The 21916-nt window shown below is 43.9% G+C and overlaps 1 protein-coding gene across 1 annotated transcript in view; it reads left to right on the plus strand.

The window, feature by feature from the left end:
* Positions 1-21916, plus strand: part of GABRG2 (gamma-aminobutyric acid (GABA) A receptor, gamma 2) — a 194864-nt gene that overhangs the window by 68042 nt on the left and 104906 nt on the right. Inside the window, exons 3-6 of the mRNA XM_015419807.1 lie at positions 1523-1590; positions 3008-3228; positions 5437-5519; positions 14875-15012. Of these exons, the coding sequence (XP_015275293.1) occupies positions 1523-1590; positions 3008-3228; positions 5437-5519; positions 14875-15012 (510 nt within the window). The remainder of the gene's footprint in view (positions 1-1522; positions 1591-3007; positions 3229-5436; positions 5520-14874; positions 15013-21916) is intronic.

Here is a 21916-nt window from a genome sequence, read left to right on the forward strand (position 1 = left end):
AGGGATAATTATGATTACTCTGACCTAGGATTGCCATCCTCCAGGTGTAGGCTGGGGATCTCCTGGAATTACAACTGATCTCCAGGTTACAGAGATCTATTCTCCTGGAGAATGTGGCTGATTTGGGAGGTGGGCTCTATGACATTGTACCCAATGAGGTCACTCCACTCCCCAAGCCAACCTTTCTCAGGTTATAGCCCTAAATCTTTGTAAATTTACCAATCCTGAGCTGGCAACTCTACTCTGACCCCATGAACAAAGCGAAGCAGGTAAAAAGAAGATCCCCATCTGTACTATTTCGAAGGGAACTCATAAATTCCTGCTTGGTGCCATAAAGCAAGCAACTAATTCCATGTAGTGGATCAGCTTGTGGCAAAATGCCTTGACTTCCTAGGAGCCTCCTGCATGGTTCTGACATAGGGACTGGTGGCAATGGTGTCACCCTGCTTGAGGAGCAGGAAATGGATCAGTTAATGAAGCAAAGTTAAACCGAGAGGAAAATGAGTTGTTGCTTAGTGGAATACTTATTTTCTATGGCATAATTTTTGGTACATAATTATTGGTACTCAATCACAGCGACTGGCCAAGTGCCTTGGTGAAACCCTGAGGAATCTATATTTGTATTAGCGGGAGACTGTTCAAAGAATGCCTGTTAAAGAATATATTCCAGGGGTGGCCAAACTTGCTTAACGTAACAGCCAGATAGAATAAACGTCAGATGTTTGAGAGCTGCAAGACATGGAACAAATATCACACACACGTTTTTATTGGAAAACATGCATATTTGCTTTTTATTAACATTAAATAAGACTGTGTGAAAGAGTCACATGCAGCTTCCGAGCTGCAGTTTGGCCACCCCTGATATATTCCCTCTTACTATCAAACACTTATTCATGAGTGTCTTTTTGTGTAGCATGATGAAACTGTTTCAAAACCAAATAAACTAACAATGACATTGCAATTTTCCAAATGTTGTTCTTCTGAGGGCCTAGTATTATTATATCTTCAGTTTCTTCTTTGGATTAAGTCAGTCATTTTGTATTCATCCTTTGAATGTGAAATATCTGATGTGATATATCATAAGTGACTTTAGAAACACAGTGCCCTTCAGACAAATGAAGCTTGCTTTATAAGCATACAAACAAAATACTTGTCTGATTGATGATCTGATAAATGAAACAGCAACATGTGGGATCACAGCCCCTCCTTTTGGATGACAGCATCAACTCTTTCTTTCTCATGTACATATCCATGTCTTACCAAAGCTTCTCTTCAGATCGCATAAATCTTTTGCGTCTTACAAACATAATTTTCTAAACTTAGAGGTCAATTCTGCTTTTGTGTGTTTAGAAATATCACACATGTCTAATGGAAAACAGAACATAGGCCTTCTTTCTTTAAGCATCTATTTAGTATATGTAATTACATTTAGATTCGTGTTTTCCCTCCTGCAGTTATAATAATAATTATTAATAAATTATTCCTGTAGTGATATTAGTGGCTCTTATTGTTTTTGTTACAGTGCAACCAACTGTTATTCGCACTGATATGTATGTCAATAGCATTGGTCCAGTGAATGCTATTAATATGGTAAGTAATATTTGTATATTTGTATAAAATGTATATAGTACTGTATTGTGTGGTTTTATCTCTTTGCTGGATGATAGACGATATTTTAGAATAAAATATATACATCTTCTTTGGCTGCATTATCATTTAAAAATATTTCATTGCTATAACAAGGAGAGATAATGTCTATTCTTATGAGAAACTGAAGGCAAGGCAATGCACTGAAGGAGGTGCTTATCATCTCTTATTATTGCACATATGAAATTTCCATACTGACAAGGGCACCCCATTCATATGACTTAGCATAGAAGGGAACTGTAAGAACAATCTGGCCAGTACCTACATTATATAATTTCTGTAGCTAACATTACAGGAGCGTTTCTGTATCTAACATTCATGCTAGCTTGTTAGCACTATTAGCTCATTTGAGCAGGGCCTTCTTCTGGTGCCGACCTGCAAATGGGCGTCCTTGTGCTTTCTCCGTTGTGGCCTCTGCTTGATGGAATGGCCTAGTTGATGAGGTCAGGAAGGCTCCTGCTCTCTTGGCCTTTTGCAAATGATGCAAAACTGAATTATTCAAGAGGGCTTTCCTACAGAGGTAATGCATCGGTTAGAAAGCTACTTGGGTAAAGCTTTAGGGACTGTGGTCTGATCTACTGTGTACAGCTTGGATTGCCTGTTGCTGTAAATAGGATCCTACTATGTAATTCTTGTACTGTTTAATGCTTCATATAAATACTTATGCCTTACTTCAATTCTGTTTTCAAATTTCTGGTTTGTTCCAGATTTCTACAATACAAACCCTATTGCCTTATTTATTGGATGTTCCATCTTGTTGATTATATTGACCACCATGTAATCTGGTTTGAGTCCCAGTAGATAAATAAATAAATAACAAAATTTAATTCCTAGTTTGCTGCCTTGGTGTTTAGTCATGCTGGCCACATGGCCACGGAAATGTCTTCGGACAGTGCTGGCTCTTCGGCTTTGAAACAGAGATGAGGACCGCAACCCTAGAGTTGGATTCGACTGGCTTTCGAGCAAGGGAACCTTTACCTTTACCTTGCTGCTGAAAAATCTGCCCTCAATCCATAGCTGTTGGCTATGGAAACACAGGCATCTTAATCTGAAATCCAGTTAAGATAAAATATTTACCCTTGTGGTCCAATATTTGCTACACTAAAACACAACACTTTAGGAAAGGGCATGCTAACAGCTGTCATTAGATATAGCATTATGTCAGCATTGCAAGAAGGTGACAACAGTAGCACAGGCAATCAGGTGCCTAGAACTGTTGTGGATTGGATTACGATGTGACTTTGTCTGTGTTTATGAAAGTGTTACGAAGGTCTTGGCAACCAAAGCTATAGGGATTTTAAAATGAGATCTTGTTCAGAACTCACAGGATTTTGTTTAATATCTTTCATTAATTCTGCAGGAATATACAATAGATATTTTTTTTGCCCAAACCTGGTATGACAGACGATTAAGATTCAACAGCACTATAAAGGTGCTGAGGTTGAACAGCAATATGGTTGGGAAGATCTGGATACCTGATACATTTTTCCGAAACTCCAAAAAAGCTGATGCTCACTGGATAACAACACCCAATCGGATGCTTCGAATCTGGAATGATGGCAGAGTACTATATACATTAAGGTACTTACACTGTTAATATTATGTTCAGTATAAATGCATGTGTGTCCAATATGAATGAGAAAATATATTTGTCATACTTACTATATTTATGAGGTATATATATTGATGAGTTTTAAGTAGCAAAATTAAACAATATAACCATATGTTGTACTCTGTGGCAGGAAGCAGTTCTCTCATTTCCCACCCCCCCCATAGAATCACAGAGTTGGAAGGGGCCATACAGGCCATTTAGTCCAACCTCCCACTCAATGCAGTATCAGCCTAGAGCATCCCTGACAAGTGTTTGTCCAGCCGCCACTTAAAGACTGCCAGTGAGGGGAAGCTCACCACCTCCCTAGGCAGCTGATTCCACTGTTGCACATCTCTTAGTGTAAAAAAGTGAGATCCAGCCAGTACCTTCCTGCCCTTAATTTAAATCCATTATTGCAGCCTGACCAATGCAGTGTACAATGGGACTATGGCATCTTGCAATTTGGATGTTATGCCTATGTTGATACACCCCAAGATCACATTAGCCTTTTTTGTCGCTGCATTACACTTGCGGCTCATATTTAACTTATGGTCCACCTGTACCCCAAGATCTTGTTCACACATACTGCTACACAGAAGTGTATCCCCCATCCAGTATGCATGTTCCTCATTTTTGTTACCCAGATGTAGAACTCAGCACTTAGCTTTGTTAAACTGCATCTTGTTGACATCTGCCCACTTTCCCAGTGTGTTCAAATCTCATTGAATTCTATTTCTATCTTCTGGTATGCTTGATGCTTCTCCCAATTTAGTGTCATCTGCAAATTTAATGAGTAGCCCCTCCACACTCTCATCATCATTTATAAAAATATTGAAAAGTACTGGACTCAGAACCAAGCCCTATGGCACCCCACTGGACACCTCCCTCCATTCAGATGAAATGCCATTGACAACTACTCCAGTCCACAGTCCCCTAGTTTACCCATCAGAACATCATAGATGGTATTCCCAATGCATGAAAACAAAGTGTTGAGCTTCCATAATAAAATGAAAGCAAGTATATTTATAGCCAGTTTGGTATAGTGGTTAAGTGTGCAGACTCTAATCTGGGAGAACTGGGTTTGATTCCCCACTCCTCCACTTGCAAGCCATAGTTCTGTCAGAGCTGTTCTTGAAAGAGCAGTTCTTGAAAGAGCTCTCTCAGCCCCACCTACCTCACAGGGTGTCTATTGTGGGGAGGGGAAGGGAAAGGAGTTTGTAAGCCACTCTGAGACTCTGAGTGAAGGACGGGGTATAAATCCAATCTCCTCCTCCTCCTCCTCCTCTTCTTCTTCTGCAGAATGACCTTAAGGTAGGGTTGCCAACCTCAAGGTAGTGGCTGAAGATTTCCTGCTATTACAACTGATCTCCAGGTGACTGAGATCAGTTTGCCTAGAGAAAATGGTCACTTTGGAAGGTGGACTCTATGGCAGTAAAGTCCCTCTCCAAACCCTACCCTCTTCAGGCTCCACTCCCAAAATCTCCAGGTATCTCCCAACCCAAACCTGGCAACCCTGCCTTAAGGAGGGAAGGTCTTTCCATGCAAAGTCCATGCAAGCAAAGGGAGCTGAGTCTGTGTGAGATACTGAGAGCTCATAGACCAGATGATATCCAATAACTGCTGTTTACTAGATTGGGGTTTGCAGTGGATGAAGGGATTGAGGGCCAAAGTGTAGCTTTCTCCACTGCTGCAATACCCAGCACAGCTGTGGATCAAGACTGTGTTCTACATCATTTTAAACTAGTTTTTGTGGTTTTCCATAAGGGAATTGTCATTTTTCAAGAGAGCTGATTATCCTGCAAGATTCCTTCTGATCATTCAATTCCCAGAATGATCTCAGTGGAAAACCAAGTCAGTTTGTAACTTAGACAAAATGAAAGTAAACTTGCTGGTGCAGCTGTCCCCTCTTGTGTGCCCAGGAGAGGTTATATCAAGGCAGGGGGCAGGATCATGCAAGACCTTGCCACGTTTTAGATACCAAAAGGGAAAGACTCCAGAAATGGTTATGGAATATGTCCATTTCTGTCTTTAAGAAGGCATAGGTTGGATTCTACCTCATGGTCTGATCAAGACACACATTAAGACACAGGCTTGAATGAAAAGATATTCTGTAGACTTTGGAAGTTTCCAGAGTAGTACTTTAGAGCAATGAAAATTATGATTGAAAGTAGATATAATATTTTTTTTTTTCTTGGTAGATTGACGATAGATGCTGAATGTCAGCTTCAGCTACACAATTTCCCAATGGATGAACATTCTTGTCCACTGGAGTTTTCAAGCTGTAAGTAGTAAACTCAAAAACAATGTTAATTTGTTAAAATAACATAACAAGGGCCCCGTTCACATGGAGGATTTGCTGCACTAAAGGCACGAATGTCAGGCAGATTTTTGGGGTGCAATCACACCGCAACATCTGGGAAGCGTAGTGCACCCGTGGCCAACCCGTGGTGTCCCGCCGAAGATGCGCAGTAAAAAACTACCTCAGAAAGTGCACTGGTATCCGGAAAACATGGGGCAGGGGCGGGCGTCTGATTGTGGGAGTGCTAGTATCCCATGGCATCTGGTGCCCATCCATGTCCCATCGCAAATCAGATGTTTTTCATAAGCGCATGCGCACAAGCACGTAACTTAAAGCAGTGCTGCTCCACATAACTGCACATGTGCACAAATGCGAAACGTGCTGTGCCGCTTCTTTACCACGCTCCAGGATCACCGTGTGATCGCCAGCTAACAGTCTACGTGCAAAGACTCAGGGGACCGTGTGATCGGGCTACCGCGCTTTATTTTGCTCCGGGGCAAACAGCCACACCTCCCCCCCATGTTATCTGGCCTGTGTGACTGGGGCCAAAATATAGTTAAGCCTATGTGGTGTATTGACTTGATGCATGACTGTGGGCCAATTACTCTTAGTATGACCTACCTCACAAGGATGTTGTTGTGAGGATAAAATGGAGGAGAATGGCAGGAATAATATTGTAAGCTGCTTTGGGTCCCCATTGGAGAGAAGGGCGGTATAAATAAATAAAATAGATAAATAATTGTGCAGCACTCAGCCACAATATGTTTATCAATTCTGGCTATCATTCATTTCTAGATATGGTCTCTTACAGCTTCACATTTTGAACAATTGATAATCTGCTGTAATTATGAATAATATATGAATATTATCAGGCACTGGCAGCTTCTTCAGTCTATCAGTCACCAGGTATGGCCAAATGCTGTACAACGGATGCTTTCAGATGATACTATTGCAGAGACTGTCAAATGTTGAACACAACTGCAGAATCTTCAGATGTAAACTGCAGATACTGCATATCATATATTCAGATATCCACAGAGTACTCATCATCAAAATCTACATTAAAAGTTCATCTACCCACCTCCAGATTTCTACTTTTCTGTCCTTTCTTCTGTTTCTTTTCCCCACAGTTTTCAATTAGATCCCTTTGCCTAAGAACTATTTTCATTTGCAACTGAAAGCCTGTGGAGGAAGCCTAGGTTTAACTCTGTTTCCTGTTCTCTGTGGGAAGTTGAAAATCTGGAACTTCGTCTTGTGAAAGAATCCAACCCTCATTTTAGCCTCCTAATGTTGCTGCTGCTGCTGCTACTACTACTACTACTATTACCACCACCACCACCAGTAGTAGTTTTTATTATGGCCACTTATACCCAGTTCATTTCCTGTAGAGCACAGGGTAACTTTCATATGTTCCTCTGGCTGCCTTCCACCCAGGTACTATAAAATCGACAGTGTAATCCTAAATGTAGTTATTCTTTTCTAAGCCCATTAACTGCAATTGAAGGATTTAATGCTGTTTAGGACTTCACAAAATGAAATAAACGGGAAACACAGTGTAAGAGATGCATTCACTTGCCAGTAATTAGCCTTCAAAGGATTGCTGTCCAATTGTTGAACATTAATGGCGTGGTACGTGCTTTAAAATTTACAAGAAGTTTTGTGCCAACTTTGTGAAGTTTTTCTCTTGCAATCTGAAGAAGTGTTTTGGCTTATGATAAAGGCTACAGCCAACACAAGGAACTTCAGGCGCCTTTTCCCACTGCCAAGTTCACCAGGTCTCTAGCTGCAGAGTTGCGCAGTGAAGCCAAGATTGTTGGACTTCAAAGCTGCTGAGCTGATTAGCTACTTTTTCTATGAAGCTTTCATATTATATGATTGGTTGATGGCTGGTTGCAACATTGTATGTACATTTACTGAGCTGATTAGCCACCATTTTCAAGAAGTAATAACCAAGACTTTTAAAAATATAACATACATTTATTGAATGGTGTAATAAGATTTATTTGATGTTTAGGACTTCACTGCAGACCTTCTAAGCTTCAGTAGTAGTAATATGGGCCAAAATAGATTAAATGCTCCACTCAAAGCTCCAAGTGGTGTATTCTTTGTACATAGCAGCCATGTGAGGGCCTAAACTAGATTAGAACGATGGTCCATGGAGAAGAACGATGAATGGTTAAACTTTCTCTTCTGTGCCATTTTCTTGACTTGAAGGGGGTCCACAGAACTGCTGTTTGCCCTCCGGAGGAAAGATGCAGGTATTTCTGAATGTTGCCAGTATGTTTGTTCCAACATGGCAAATCTAGTCTCTGTAGTGCTAGTTGACATCAAGACAGAAAGAATTAACCTTTTCTTCCCCCTATGACATGTTTATGATTTATAAAGATCAAAACAGTTGGGAACTCCAAACATGGACTGCTCAGTATGTCGTCAAGTCTCACACTGTCATCTGCCTTCAGCTCATTATTTCAACCAATGAATAAAAGACAACCTGAAATAAGAACTGGCATGCTTTTACATGGCATCATAGAGCTGCAAGATTTATTTCAGAACACTTAATTCCGTGTAGAGTTCACTGCAGGGTAACTAATAATCAACTATATAGTGAAAACTAGCAATTATATGAATCCTTATTATATAATTCATAACGTTTCTTCTGCTGTTTATTTTCTTTCATGTCTTAGGCCAAACTATGTAGAACTTTTTAAATACATGCTCCCCACTGCCACACAGTAATTGTGGAGAACATCAGTTTAAAATTCTGTAAGGCATTCAGCTTGGGACCACAGCAAAGGAGGCCTCCTCCCATGCTATTTCCCCATTTATTCCTCTTTGGAGCCACATGTGCAGTATTCTGTGGATTTGCAGCTGCAAAAGTGGGGTGATAACTCCTCCTAGGTCGTTTCATAGAAAAAGAGCTAGAGGAACTCATTAGCATAACTCATTAGCATATGAAACACCCCCTGACATCACCGGAAGTGTCTCATAAGGCCACACCCCCTGACATCACCAGAAGTGTGTCATAAGGCCACACCAACCACTCAGTCTTCGTCTTAAAGGTTAGTCTTAAAGGTGTTATTTATTAGTCTTAAAGGTGCTATTTGAACTCTTGGACTATTTTGCAGCAACAGACTAACACAGCTAATTCCTCTGAATCTAAACCCACCACTCAGGCTCCACCCCCAAAATCCGTCTGGGGCCCGGTGGTGGACCTGCAAGGCCGGCAAGAGTGCGAGGAAGCCCCGCGAAGGACTCCCGCCCCCAACGGTCCCGGCTGCCGCCGGCCTTGTGGCTCCACTGCCGAGCCCCATTAGGGGCCCGGTGGTGGACCTGCAAGGCCGGCAAGAGTGCGAGGAAGCCCCGCGAAGGACTCCCGCCCCCAACGGTCCCGGCTGCCGCCGGCCTTGTGGCTCCACTGCCGAGCCCCATTAGGGGCCCGGTGGTGGACCTGCAAGGCCGGCAAGAGTGCGAGGAAGCCCCGCGAAGGACTCTAGGTCCATTTTTGATCAGGACAATGGCATGGGGGGAAAGCAGGAACCCCTCCTCCTCCACTTGCATAGCTCCTCCACCTATGTTGCTTCATTTAAAGTTGCACATGGGAGAATCTTCCTTGTTGATACCGTTTGGACCTCTCAGTGGCCTTTGATACACTTGACCACTCCATTCTTATTCACCGTCTTGAATATGGAGTTGGTATTAAGGGTGTAGCTCTTCAGTGGTTTCACTCTTTTATGTCTGACTGAACATAGTGAGTTTCCACTGGAGGTGCAAAATCAACTGAGTGGAATTTATTATATACTAGGAACAAAGGTAGATTCGGGGGGAATCGCGGGGGATCGCAGTTCCCCCGGGTGAGGTGCAATGGGGACCAAAGCAGCTTACATCATTCTCCTCCCCCCTTGTGACTTGCACAACAACCTTGTGAGGTAGGTTGAGCTGAAAGTCTGTGACTGGTCCAAAATCACCCACTCAGCTTCTACAGCAACAACCTGGATCTAGCAGGCCCTGCTCTGAAGCACTGACTGCTACGCCTAGGGCAGCCAACCTCCGGGTAGAGCCTGAAGATCACCAGGTATCACAACTGAACTCCAGACAACAGATCTCTCCCCCCCCTGAGAAAATAACTGCTTTGGAAGGTGGGCTGTATGGCATTCTGTTCAGCTGAGGCCTTCCCCCTCCCCAAACCCTGGCTTCCATAGACTCTACCAGAAAATCTCCAGGAATCTCCCTACCTGGAGCTGGCAACCCTAGTCAGGACTGGCCCCAATGAGTTCCTCACAAAGGCCTGCAAAGGATTTCCTTCCTTTGAACCAAGCTTGGTTGCCTACCATGGCAAAATGGGCTCCAGTTTACAACTCAGCTGTTTGCTTCCCACCCTCATCCCACAGGCGTATCTCATTCCTTATGTTCTCTGCCACCACTCACGGAATAGTCACTTCCTTTTTAGAGGGACAGCGGGACCCCTCTGGTCGATTCTCCCTTTTTGGAGATGGAATCCCCAATCTTTGGGTGATCCCTGGAAAGTTGGCAACCCAAAGGTCTGGCCTTTCCTTGCTGCCCTGGTCTACCCCCTCCCTTTGGTATTGTGCAGAGCACGGGAGACTATGTGGTCAGAGCACAACACAGATTATTAGCCCAATTAAATAATTTATTTAACTATTTACACAGTTATGGAGCACATACACACTTTAGGAGTAAGCACACACTATGAACCAACGGCATAAATCAACAGGAGTTAAATGCAATCTTACACAGAATACTCTCTACCTCTGGAGGTTGTGGGCTCAGGATAGGATCATTCCTTGGACCAGCCTCTGGCTGTACTTCAGCCTCTCTCTCTTGCCCAAGAGAGCAGAGAAACTTCCATTTATTCCCCAGTCCAGCTGACTGTGGAGTGGCTGAATTTCTGCTGCCTCCCAGGTACAAAGACTGCCTTGGGACAGTCTCTTTCTCTCACTTTTTGGCCTTTTAGGCCAGCAGATGAGGAAGCTCCATTCAACCCCATGAGTGATACCCCTGCAGGCCCCTCTCTGGAACTACAGCTCAATTAAACCTTACGGGGGAACATTTTAAACAAAGAACCCCAGCTATCTTACAACACAGGTAACTGCCATTTTGTGACACCTACCAAGAGCCACTGAGGGGACAATTAGTCCCACACCGGAGGCAAGCAGGAAAAGCATCTTCATCAAGAGAGAAAGCCGTTTGCCAGTAATTCTGACAGGGCACAGTGGCTGAAAGGGAAGTGGGCGGGGAAGAGGAGCAGACCCAGCACCTGGCCAATGGCACACAAGTACGTTTGAGTGGTGGCTAACGGGCTAATGGCTGAGGGAGTGCATGGAATGTTGCCACTCAAAAACAGAATTATTATATAGAGAGATATGAGGCCACTAAATGAGATTGTCTGGATCTTTGGAGCTGGGTGTAATCAACATGCAGATGACATTCAGATCTATATTTCATTATCTAAGCCTCCAGATGTGTTTGTCTTAATTCTGAACTGGTGCTTTAAGGCTGTGGTCAGGTAGCTAAGGTTGAACAAACTGAAGCTGTATCCAGACAAGACATAGGTAATGCTGCTCAGGAAGGCTAATATCCTAGAGGGACTGAAACCACTTGTCCTAGGTGGAGTGATGTTGGCTTTTTCTTTTTCTTTTTATAATCCCCCTAGGGGGAGTTTTGTTATTTTTTTTCAACACTACAAACTATAACTGAAAAAAGGGGAAGGCGACCTACATCTAAGGAGAAAGAAAAGATACCCACTAATAACTAAAAACCCAAGAATAAGAGATCAATACAACCACTTATATCAATGTTAATCTAACATGCTGCTAATATGTTGAACATGGTCAGTTATGCTACATTATATAACTTTTTCATCATTATATCTGTTTAATGAAACCCCCGGAGCATCCCACAATTTTTATAAAATCTTCAGGCACAATTCAGAGTCCTTCAGCCCTTATTTTGTTTTATCTTTTCTAATCCTCAATTTATATGAAGTTTTGGAGGCAGCCGCTCCCTTTTCGGAGAGAGAGTCCTTGTCAGAAGACACCTAGTCCAATTCACCATTAGATTTGCTTTCTTCTTCTTCCTTCTTGTCCTCAGCTGGTTCTCCAAGCTGTGCTCTCAAAAACTCCCGTGCTTTAAAAACAGAGTCAATCTTTTCTTTTTATTGTGGAGTTTGAAAATGACAACTTCTGGAATTAACCATCTATATCCGATGCTATTTGTTTGTAGAAAAAGGATTAGTTCTTTATATTTCTTTCTCTTCTGTCTTATATCAAATGGAATGTCTTTTAAAATCCTGATGTTATTGTCTCTGATCTTCAAGGATGTTCCCGTAGTTACTTTCAAGATAGAGTCCCTCACATGTCTCTTCGAGAATCTATTATTTCCCCTGGCAGATTATTCTTCTTAATTATGAGGAATAGGACCTGTAGACCACATCCATCTCACTATGAAGATATTCTGCTTTCTAATCTGTCATTGGGGCCATTGCTTCACTCAGCAGTTGCTTCAGATTCTCTCCTTTCAATTCTGAAACCCCTTGAAACCGTAGGTCCAGATTTGCTTTCTATCAGGTGCATCCTGATTTGCCAAGTTTCTCATTACCTGAATTCAACTGATCTGGCCATGCTAATCCATATTTCTGTAAGATCATAGTTGGAGTACTGCAACAAGAATACATGGGCTGCCCTTGAAGATAATTCAGAAACTACCACTGGTCCAGAATGTGGCAGCATGATTGCTGTTAGGGGCTAGGTGCCGAGAACATACATTGCCCATTTTGAAACACCTCCATTGGCTGCCAATCCATTTCTGAATTCAATTCAATCCCCGCCATCTTTTTGGATTGTTTACTTTCTTTAAAAGTTGCCAAAGTCTCTGAAATTTGTCCTTAAGCTTAGCTGCGCTCTGGTAAGTCTCTTTAAACAGATTTAAATGCTTGCTCTTCTGCCCCCCCTCTTTATTCTGTATTTCGTTTGTGCGCTTGGGAGTGGCCTTTCCCCCGCTCGCTTTTTACCGCTTTGTAGGGGGGGGGGTTAGCTTTCTTTTTAACTTCCCATGCTCACTTCCACCCAACTCACTGTTCCTTGTCGGCCATCCAGCCTTGCTCAGCAATCATTTATTTCGCTCGATCTCCCATGCTTGTCCCAGTCAGCGGCACTAAGTCCATGCAGACACTCAGCAGCAGGACCATCGGGGCGGAGGATGATCTTCAAGGATGTTCCCGTAGTTACTTTCAAGATAGAGTCCCTCACATGTCTTTTCGAGAATCTATTATTTCCCCTGGCAGATTATTCTTCTTAATTATGAGGAATAGGACCTGTAGACCACATCCATCTCACTATGAAGATATTCTGCTTTCTAATCTGTCATTGGGGCCATTGCTTCACTCAGCAGTTGCTTCAGATTCTCTCCTTTCAATTCTGAAACCCCTTGAAACCGTAGGACCAGATTTGCTTTTTCCATTTGTAACTGTAAAAGTTGTGTTTCTCCCGTTGCCTGTTTCATTTCCAGCTTTTGCACCTTCTTCTTCTTTAGTATCAGTGTCCACTTCCTTCACCTTCTCAGCCATTTGCGCCATTGCTTTTAAGGATTTAGTCAACTGTAGCTGCTGACCTATTGTTGACAATTGTTGCTTAATATTAGTCATCTCATCCAGCAGAGGGCGCAAGGAATCTGCCAGCATTTTGGAAAGCCCAGTGGACTCTTCCATTCGAGGACTGCCCACCAGTTTCACTTTCACAAGTTTGTCTTTATCTGGTTTCTTCCCCGCCATCTTTTTGGATTGTTTACTTTCTTTAAAAGTTGCCAAAGTCTCTGAAATTTGTCCTTAAGCTTAGCTGCGCTCTGGTAAGTCTCTTTAAACAGATTTAAATGCTTGCTCTTCTGCCCCCCCTCTTTATTCTGTATTTCGTTTGTGCGCTTGGGAGTGGCCTTTCCCCCGCTCGCTTTTTACCGCTTTGTAGGGGGGGGGGTTAGCTTTCTTTTTAACTTCCCATGCTCACTTCCACCCAACTCACTGTTCCTTGTCGGCCATCCAGCCTTGCTCAGCAATCATTTATTTCGCTCGATCTCCCATGCTTGTCCCAGTCAGCGGCACTAAGTCCATGCAGACACTCAGCAGCAGGACCATCGGGGCGGAGGAGTGCCTCAATTCTCCGGCATCGTGCCGATGAAGAGGTCACCCCTCAAAACCCCCCTGGCTAGAAGCCTTTCACCAAGGCTCGGGGGGTCGCAACCCCTCCTACACGCTGGTGTGCAGAGTGCATCCCCAGAGGTCTGGGAGATGCTTCTGCCTGCACATCACCATAAACCAGAAGTCCGATGTTGGCTTTTTTTTGAGCTGGTTAAATGCTTGGGGTTGCTCAAGGCCAGGATCGCCTTCTATCAGGTGCATCCTGATTTGCCAAGTTTCTCATTACCTGAATTCAACTGATCTGGCCATGCTAATCCATATTTCTGTAAGATCATAGTTGGAGTACTGCAACAAGAATACATGGGCTGCCCTTGAAGATAATTCAGAAACTACCACTGGTCCAGAATGTGGCAGCATGATTGCTGTTAGGGGCTAGGTGCCGAGAACATACATTGCCCATTTTGAAACACCTCCATTGGCTGCCAATCCATTTCTGAATTCAATTCAAGGTGCTGGTTATGACCTTTAAAGGCCTTACTGACCGTGAACTCACATAATTGAAGGACCGTCTCCTTCCATATGTCCTTGTGTGCCAACTACAGACACTAGGCAGCCATCTGTTGGCTTTCTCACTATTTAGGGTGGCCTGTCTGGCATTGACAAGAGCCCAGGCCTTTTCATCATGTTTTCAGTCCTGTGGAATGGGCTATCTGAAGAGGTGAGAGGGACCCCCTCCCTTGAGATTTTGAGAAGGTGCTGCACAGCCTGCCTATTTGCCAGGGCTTTTGAGGAGGTTTAAATGGCAGGCATCTTTTAAGGAGGGGAGGAATTTGGACATGCTATTTTATCTTTGGATTTAGCTGGGGATGTATTACTGTAAGCTGCCTTGGACCAAGAGGATGTGCAGAACAGAAATGTTTTAATAAATGCATAAATAAGCCAAACTGAGCCCCCACAGAGTTTTAAATGGATGTTCCCTGGAGCTTCTGTATGGAAAGTGAGTGGGATCTAGGAAACCTGAACCCAACTCATTTTAAAAAGCCATGCGTAGTTTGGACCTTGATTGCACTGAACCACTGTGCATTCAATAAGCAATTCTATATAGAAGCTGGAATTAGTTATACAGCTATAGGAAAGTAACAGTGCATTGATGAAAATATTGATGGATATGTGAACTTTATTGTTTTAAAGATGGTTATCCAAAGGAAGAAATTGTTTACCAGTGGAAGCGCAGTTCTGTAGAAGTGGGAGACACCAGATCCTGGAGGTTATATCAGTTTTCATTTGTGGGGCTCAGAAATGCAACTAATGTGATAGGAACAACATCAGGTAAGTACAGCTACTTGAATGAATCAATTACCTATTTTGTGAAGGCTTCTGCAAAATGTATGATTGGGAGAAGGACAACAGTGTGCTGGTTGTGCAGTCAAAATGTACTATTGAGAACCTCATGGGATATTTCTATTGCTGGACTACACACTTCAGACTTTAAGTGTGGGGATGCTCTGAGGTGCTCCCTCCTATAAAAATGCCTGCACATATAGAAATAGCATGTCTGGGAAAATTGTCTAGCCTAATCTATCCCTGACATTCAACATTTGCACATGTGGATAGCATGCCTAGATATATGCATTCAGGCATTTGATATCCCATCTGCAGTCTGAAATCATATAGTGCAGCAACAGACACATCATGTGAAGTTGTTGATTTTCATTTTGATCATAAGCGGAGTTGCATTATTCTAAATCCAGAGAAGTAATTGAGCTTAGAAGAGTGTAACTCTGCCTAAGACTTCTCTGTGTATAACTTGACTCTTAGATTTTGATAAATGTCTTCAGGGTTCCAACTTGGGTTAAATCAAGCCCGTTCTGTGTGGAGAGGATAGTCTCTTGAACACAGACATTGATTTGGAGCCTCGATGAACAGGATTAATGGATTCTTGGTTGTGCCTGCGATGTCATCAGATGTGCTGCAGGATGAAGAGATACTCAGGGGGAAGGGTTTTTTGGCATTATCTCAGCACCTTTTGTGATATGCTTCTGAAGCAGCAGTGCCTCATTCTGCCCTTTCCTCAGGATCAACAGTAAATCAAGCAATCAAATACTAAATTAGGGATAGTTTCTGTGGGCTGGATGGGAATATATGTCTTATCTCTCTCTCACACACACACCTTCTGTCTGTTTGTATCACCCTCAGTGTACATACGTGCTGGATGGGAATATATGTCTTATTTCTCTCTCACACACACCTTCTGTTTGTATCACCCTCAGTGTACATACGTAACAGAAATTGCAATGACAAAAAGACAGGGACTCAGAGCAGCCAATTATCAGATTACTTAATTTGGCCACACGCACGCACACACACATACACACACACAGAAATTAGGATTTAAGAAAGGATCGCCTGGCTGGAAATGAATGACATGCTTTAAACCTGTGCATAACATCTTGGGAGTAAGTCCCATTGAATTTGATGGGACATACTTCTGAGTAAACCTGCATAAGATTTAAATCCCAAAAGGTATACTATATAATAAGGTCAGCTGTGGTGGATCAGACCAATGTTCCATCCAGTCCAGCATCCTGTTTACAATAGTGGACAATCAGGTGCCACAGGGAAGTGCACAAGTAGGGCCTGCAGGCAGTAGCCCTCACCTGCTGACTGTTCCTCAACATGTGACTATAAGAACCACTAAGCCTCTGAAATGGAGGCCCTATTCAGCTATCATGGATCATAGCCAATGATAGATGTATTCTCTGTAAATCTATACAATCACCTTTTATATTGATGTAAAGCTAGGGCTATCTCATGGCAGTGAATCCAGCAAGTCAACTAACTGTTGTATGAAGCAGTACTTCTTTCCATCTGTCTTGAAACTAATGAGAATCAATTTCATAGAGTGACCCCAAATTCTTACATTAAAGGAGAAAGAGAAAAGTTAAACTCCATCCACTTTTGTAGACCTCTATCATGTTACCTCTCAGTTGCTGCCCCCCACAATAAAAACTCCAGGAACTTTAGCCTTACCACACAATGCAAGCACTTTAACCCCATGATAATTTTGTTGCCTACCCAACATCTTCCTTAGTGAACACAGATACAAAGAATTTGTTCAAGTTATCCACAATCTCTTAACATCCTTCAGTAATCTTCTCACACCTTTGTCATTGATCCAACAGCTTCCCTTGCTGCTTTTCTGCTTCTGGTGGATTTAAAGAAGTTTGTGTTTTTTGTCTTAAAGCTTCTATTGGTGTGTTCCTCACATTCTTTGTTAGCTTACCTTACTACCTTGTATTTCTTTTGCCAGAGTTTGTGTTCTGTCAAATTTCCCCATTCAAAGTACACTTCCATTTTCTGAAAAAGGCATTTTGTCTTTTATGGCTTCCTGAATTCCACTCACTAACCATCTTAGTCTATTCATTACATTGTTTCTGTGTTTTCTGGTTAGTGGTATACATTCCAACTAAACTATTATTTTGGATTCTATAATCCCTAAACATACTGAAGAGATCTGACCTGCCTAACACTCCCTTTCAATTTCACTTTTACTAATATGGATGGGCACAAACCAGGAAAATTTGTGGCTCATGGCGTGTCCAGTTTGTGAACTGTCACAAACGTTTAGATGTTAAATAAACACATTCAGTTCATTAGCTTTGTGGTGCAGTAGAACATACATACACCAAAACTCACAGGGGATCTCTGGCTGACTATCCTCTATCTGTGCACCAAGTTTGATGAGGATTGGACTTCCATATTGGACTTAGGGGGTCTGAGGTATGGCCCCCCAAAGAAGATGCCTTCAGGAAAAATGTCAGACACTGGTTCAAAAGTCTATGGAACGGACCCCCTGTAAGCTACACACACCAAACACACAGGGAACCTCATTCTGCCACCTGCTCCTCTACAAACCAAGTTGGGGATAGATTACATTTCTAGGGTCCCAGTTACAAACCGCCTCGAAAGGTTTTCCAAGTGTTTTCTCTGGAAAAGACAGCTGCAGTTACGGAAATCTATGGAATGGCTCAGGAACAAGCCAGTGACACCAAACCCACAGGGAAACCTCATCTGGGCAGACTCCAACCCCCAGCAAGTTACTGGAAGCAAGGCAAGCATCTCCCTACACTTGCAGCCCCCCCCCCAAATCTCCAGCAGCATGTTCTAAAGGACAGAAAAGCAGACATCCCCAGAGTTTCATCAAGGACTTCCCAAAGTAACCCCATGATAGCTTGACAGGCACCCTAGCCACACAAGACAAGCAAAGGAGCATGCCCACAACTCTAACAGCCTCCCCCCCCAAAAAAAAACAAAAAGGGCTGAAAGACGCAGGTCCAGAGCAAACCCATCAACTGGGGTATATTCTTCTGTGCAGCAAAGGAATGGAAACACATGTTGAGCTGACCAGGCCACCCACAAGTCTCCAGAAGCAGATATTGAATGACAGAAAGACAGCCATCCCCAGTGTTTTGAGAGGGGCTTCCCAAACTAACCCAACAACAGCTTAGCAGGCACCCTAGCTACACAAGACAAGCAAGGGAAGTGTGCCCACATCTCTCACAGCCCCCCCCCCCCGCCTGAAACACAAAGTCCTATGGCCACCCCGCCCTTCTACTTTGCAGAGATATGGAAACACATGTCAAGCTGACCAGGTCACCCATGAGTCTCCAAAGGCAGATTCTGAATGACAAAAAGACAGGCATCCCCAGAGTTTCAAACATGGGCTCCCCAAAGTAACCCCATGACAGCTTGGCAGGCACCTTAGCCACACAAGACAAGCAAGGGAAGCATGCCCACAACTCTCACTCAAACCCTGCACTGAAACACACAGGTCCAGAGGTTACTTAGCAACCAGAATGTATTCTTCTACTCTGTAAGAGAATGGAAAAATGCATGTCAAGTTGGCAGGGCCACCCCCAAGTCTCCAAAGACAGTTTCTATAGGAAAAGAATAAGCAGGCATCCCAAAAATTTCAGCAGGGGCTCTCTGTCACAGAGCAGGCAAATGTAGTATGCATTCCTTGTGGGTAGCAAGAGTCTGTATGCAAAAGGCTGAGTTGAGGGTTCAGTTTCAGAGTCCAGAGCTGGGGGTGTTGTTGTTCAATAGGTGTAGTCAGGCAGTCCACTCATGGGCAGAGATCACAAAGCTGAGGAGCGAGGTCAAGAGCTGGTATGGGAGTCACATGAGCAAGGCAAGGTCTGGTGCAGTGGTCACAGAGTCAGCAGTAAGATGACTTGTTGCTTCCACACCTAAAAGTCTTGCTTGACTGGTTTGTATAGGCATAGGTCCAAGGGTCATACTTGCAGCCAGCTGCTTGGGAGTAATCCTGCAACTACTCAAGCAACTGGCATTGGACCAGGAGGTGAGCACTTTGTCCTCTCTCCTGTAATTCTGCTCATAGCCTCTGTCTGCGGGTACTCAAAGCATGTGCGTGAAACTCAATGGCTGATTAACTTAGTTCACCTGTTGAGTCAGGGCTGGAGGGTGTCAGTGGCCCTGCACCAGCTGTTGGTTGTGAGTACTGACAAGCCTGCAGTTTGTCTTTCTGCTTGTTGGCTTCTGCTGACTCAGAGCTGGCTGTGTGTGGCTCCTCTTTTCCTGAGGAGCCCTCTTCTCCTGAGGAGTCCTTGCTGAGCCCTTACTGACCCAAGACAGGACTTGAACTTGGAGGTACAGGCTGGAATTGAAATCTGAAGTTCAGCTTGGATTCTATAATCCCTAAACATACTGAAGAGATCTGACCTGCCTAACACTCCCTTTCAATTTCACTTTTACTAATATGGATGGGCACAAACCAGGAAAATTTGTGGCTCATGGCGTGTCCAGTTTGTGAACTGTCACAAACGTTTAGATGTTAAATAAACACATTCAGTTCATTAGCTTTGTGGTGCAGTAGAACATACATACACCAAAACTCACAGGGGATCTCTGGCTGACTATCCTCTATCTGTGCACCAAGTTTGATGAGGATTGGACTTCCATATTGGACTTAGGGGGTCTGAGGTATGGCCCCCCAAAGAAGATGCCTTCAGGAAAAATGTCAGACACTGGTTCAAAAGTCTATGGAACGGACCCCCTGTAAGCTACACACACCAAACACACAGGGAACCTCATTCTGCCACCTGCTCCTCTACAAACCAAGTTGGGGATAGATTACATTTCTAGGGTCCCAGTTACAAACCGCCTCGAAAGGTTTTCCAAGTGTTTTCTCTGGAAAAGACAGCTGCAGTTACGGAAATCTATGGAATGGCTCAGGAACAAGCCAGTGACACCAAACCCACAGGGAAACCTCATCTGGGCAGACTCCAACCCCCAGCAAGTTACTGGAAGCAAGGCAAGCATCTCCCTACACTTGCAGCCCCCCCCCCAAATCTCCAGCAGCATGTTCTAAAGGACAGAAAAGCAGACATCCCCAGAGTTTCATCAAGGACTCCCCAAAGTAACCCCATTATAGCTTGACAGGCACCCTAGCCACACAAGACAAGCAATAGAGCATGCCATGCCCACAACTCTAACAGCCTCCCCCCCCCAAAAAAAAAGGGCTGAAAAAGACAGGTCCAGAGCAAACCCATCAACTGGGGTATATTCTTCTGTGCAGCAAAGGAATGGAAACACATGTTGAGCTGACCAGGCCCCCCACAAGTCTCCAGAAGCAGATATTGAATGACAGAAAGAAAGCCATCCCCAGTGTTTTGAGAGGGGCTTCCCAAACTAACCCAACAACAGCTTAGCAGGCACCCTAGCTACACAAGACAAGCAAGGGAAGTGTGCCCACATCTCTCACAGCCCCCCCCCCCGACTGAAACACATAGGTCTATGGCTCACCCAGCAACTGGGGTGTATTCTTCTACTTTGCAGAGATATGGAAACACATGCCAAGCTGACCAGGTCACCCATGAGTCTCCAAAGGCAGATTCTGAATGACAAAAAGACAGGCATCCCCAGAGTTTCAAACATGGGCTCCCCAAAGTAACCCCATGACAGCTTGGCAGGCACCTTAGCCACACAAGACAAGCAAGGGAAGCATGCCCACAACTCTCACTCAAACCCTGCACTGAAACACACAGGTCCAGAGGTTACCTAGCAACCAGAATGTATTCTTCTACTCTGTAAGAGAATGGAAAAATGCATGTCAAGTTGGCAGGGCCACCCCCAAATCTCCAAAGACAGTTTCTGTAGGAAAAGAATAAGCAGGCATCCCAAAAATTTCAGCAGGGGCTCCCTGTCACAGAGCAGGCAAATGTAGTGTACATTCCTTGTGGGTAGCAAGAGTCTGTATGCAAAAAGCTGAGTTGAGGTTTCAGTTTCAGAGTCCAGAGCTGGGGGTGTTGTTGTTCAATAGGTGTAGTCAGGCAGTCCAAAGGGAACTCATGGGCAGAGATCACAAAGCTGAGGAGCGAGGTCAAGAGCTGGTATGGGAGTCACATGAGCAAGGCAAGGTCTGGTGCAGTGGTCACAGAGTCAGCAGTAAGATGACTTGTTGCTTCCACACCTAAAAGTCTTGCTTGACTGGTTTGTATAGGCATAGGTCCAAGGGTCATACTTGCAGCCAGCTGCTTGGGAGTAATCCTGCAACTACTCAAGCAGCTGGCATTGGGCCAGGAGGTGAGCACTTTGTCCTCTCTCCTGTAATTCTGCTCATAGCCTCTGTCTGCGGGCACTCAAAGCATGTGCGTGAAACTCAAGGGCTGATTAACTTAGTTTCACCTGTTGAGTCAGGGCTGGAGGGTGTCAGTGGCCCTGCACCAGCTGTTGGCTGTGAGTACTGACAAGCCTGCAGTTTGTCTTTCTGCTTGTTGGCTTCTGCTGACTCAGAGCTGGCTACGTGAGGCTTGTTTTTTTTACCAAGGAGGAGTCCTTGCTGAGCCCTAGCTGACCCATGACCCCAAAGTAACCCCACAGCCGCTTGGCAGAAACCCCTGGCAAGCACTGGAACCCAGTGAGGTGTGCTCCCAGGCACCCTCAGGCCCAAACACACAGATCATCTAATCACAGCCCACTTCTTGATGAAATGTCTGGTTATTCACCATTAGTGGAACACATTGTACATATCAGAGATCACCTGTTGTGAACTGTACACATGCAATGGAAAGGGGTAGTCAAACAGGGATTTGCTTTTACAGGCAGATGTTTGTTGAGGTAGATGTTTGCTGAGGTGGATGTTATTCCATGAGGTAGGTGTTGTGTTACAAGGTAGATGTTCTTTCATGTGGTAGATGTTGTGTTATGAGGT

Source organism: Gekko japonicus, unplaced genomic scaffold (assembly GCF_001447785.1).
Source record: "Gekko japonicus isolate JY-2015 unplaced genomic scaffold, Gekko_japonicus_V1.1 scaffold2382, whole genome shotgun sequence".
Lineage (NCBI taxonomy): Eukaryota > Metazoa > Chordata > Lepidosauria > Squamata > Gekkonidae > Gekko > Gekko japonicus.